The following is a 1,770-nucleotide window of genomic DNA, read 5'->3' as shown; positions in this document are numbered from 1 at the left end:
CTGACAAAGAGGGAGAGGGGAAAGCAAAATACTTCATTTTGACAGTTGCAGACAGGTGGTGTATTGTTCAACATATTATCAGCAAACTGTTGATCTACTGACCCAAACATTAGCCTAAACATAACCCTAATTTTTTTTTGCAGTTGATAGCTACAAGCATTTCGCTACACCGACAATAACATCTGCTAAATATGCATGTGACCAATAAAACAGTATTTGATTTTTATCTTGTTGAGCCTGTATGGGGTCTATCCATCCTAATGATGTGAGGCCACGTCTTCCTGAGCCTACCTGCAGCTGTTTCTTGACGCGTTCGTTCTTCTGGGCCTCTGTGACACGTTCCTCCTCGCTGCGGTGGCTGGTGACCCCGTCACTGTGCAGCTCGGTACTGCCCTCTGCGTTCGTCTCATCTTGCTCATCGTGCTCCGGCGCCGGGGGTGATGACATCACAGACTTCAGCTCCTCTTTAGTCTTTTCCAGGTCTTCCTGGGCTGAGATGGCCTGGCGGGAGGGTTAATGTGGGAATAACTGTTTGTCACTTGGTGTTCAATAAACTACTCATCTATTGTATCATATATAACAATCATACAGTACTGACATTTCAATATTCTATTTGGAACAGGAAACACAAAAACATTATTGCTCACACACACACCAACACATTTCAAGACAACTTTGTCAAAAGACAGGGACACCTGTATTTAAAGTGCTTGCCGGTGTGGGACCTGAGTAGACCAGAGACTTTCCAAAAACATTAAAACACTCAGGCAGACACACACATACTAAACTAGGGGTTAACATGCAAATAAGGGACACAATAACATCTTAAAAACATCTTGTACTGGCTCAAGCACACAATTTTAAACTCAGATCTTACTCATACATATACTGAACAAAAATACAAACGCAACATGCTACAGTTTCAAAGATTTTACTGAGTTACAGTTCATATAAGGAAATCAGTCAATTGAAATAAATTCACTATGGATTTCACATGACTGGGAATACAGGTATGCATCTGTTGGTCACAGATACCTTAAAAAAAAGGTAGGGGCGTGGATCAGAAAACCAGTCAGTATCTGGTGTGAACCCTATTTGCCTCATGCAGCGTGACTCCTCTCCTTTACATAGAGTTGATCAGGCTGTTGATTGTGGCCTGTGGAATGTTGTCCCAGTCCTCTTCAATGGCTGTCCTAAATTGTTGGATATTGGGGGGGGGAACTAGAGCCTACTGACATACATGTAGATCCAGAGCATGTTCAATGGGTGACATTCCTGGTGAGTATGCAGTTCATGGAAGAACTGGGACATGTTTAGCTTCAAGGAATAGTTTACAGATCCTTGCGACATGGGGCCATGCTGAAACATGAGGTGATGGCAGCGTACGACAATGTGCCTCAGGATCTCATCACGGTATCTCTATGCATTCAAATTGCTATCAATAAAATGCAATCGTGTTCCTTATCCATAGCTTATGCCTGCCCATACCATAATGCCACCTCTACCATGGGGCACTCTGTTCACCCACACAATGCCATACACGTGGTGTGCGGTTGTGAGGCCGGTTGGACGCATGGCCAAATTCTCTAAAATGATGTTGAAGCCGGCTTATGGTAAAGAAATTAACATTAAATTCTCTGGCAACAGTTTTGGTGGACATTCCTGCGGTCAGCATGCCAATTGCGTGCTCCCTCAAAATTTGAGACATCTGTGGCATTGTGTTATGTCACAAAACTGCACCTGTTAAAGTGTCCATTTATTGTCCCCAGC

The 1,770-nt window shown here is 43.4% G+C and overlaps 1 protein-coding gene across 3 annotated transcripts in view; it reads right to left on the bottom strand.

Moving 5' to 3' along the window:
- The window catches only part of LOC110520426 (radixin), a 59,703-nt gene that overhangs the window by 2,465 nt on the left and 55,468 nt on the right, over window positions 1–1,770 (bottom strand). For all 3 annotated transcript variants that reach the window (XM_036974985.1, XM_036974986.1, XM_036974987.1), the window contains one exon: window positions 292–501. In XM_036974985.1, the coding sequence (XP_036830880.1) occupies window positions 292–501 (210 nt within the window). The remainder of the gene's footprint in view (window positions 1–291; window positions 502–1,770) is intronic.

This window comes from Oncorhynchus mykiss, chromosome 3 (assembly GCF_013265735.2).
Source record: "Oncorhynchus mykiss isolate Arlee chromosome 3, USDA_OmykA_1.1, whole genome shotgun sequence".
Classification (NCBI taxonomy): Eukaryota; Metazoa; Chordata; class Actinopteri; order Salmoniformes; family Salmonidae; genus Oncorhynchus; species Oncorhynchus mykiss.
Note: the sequence above shows the minus strand (reverse complement) of the source record. Positions and strands in the feature narration are given on the sequence as shown.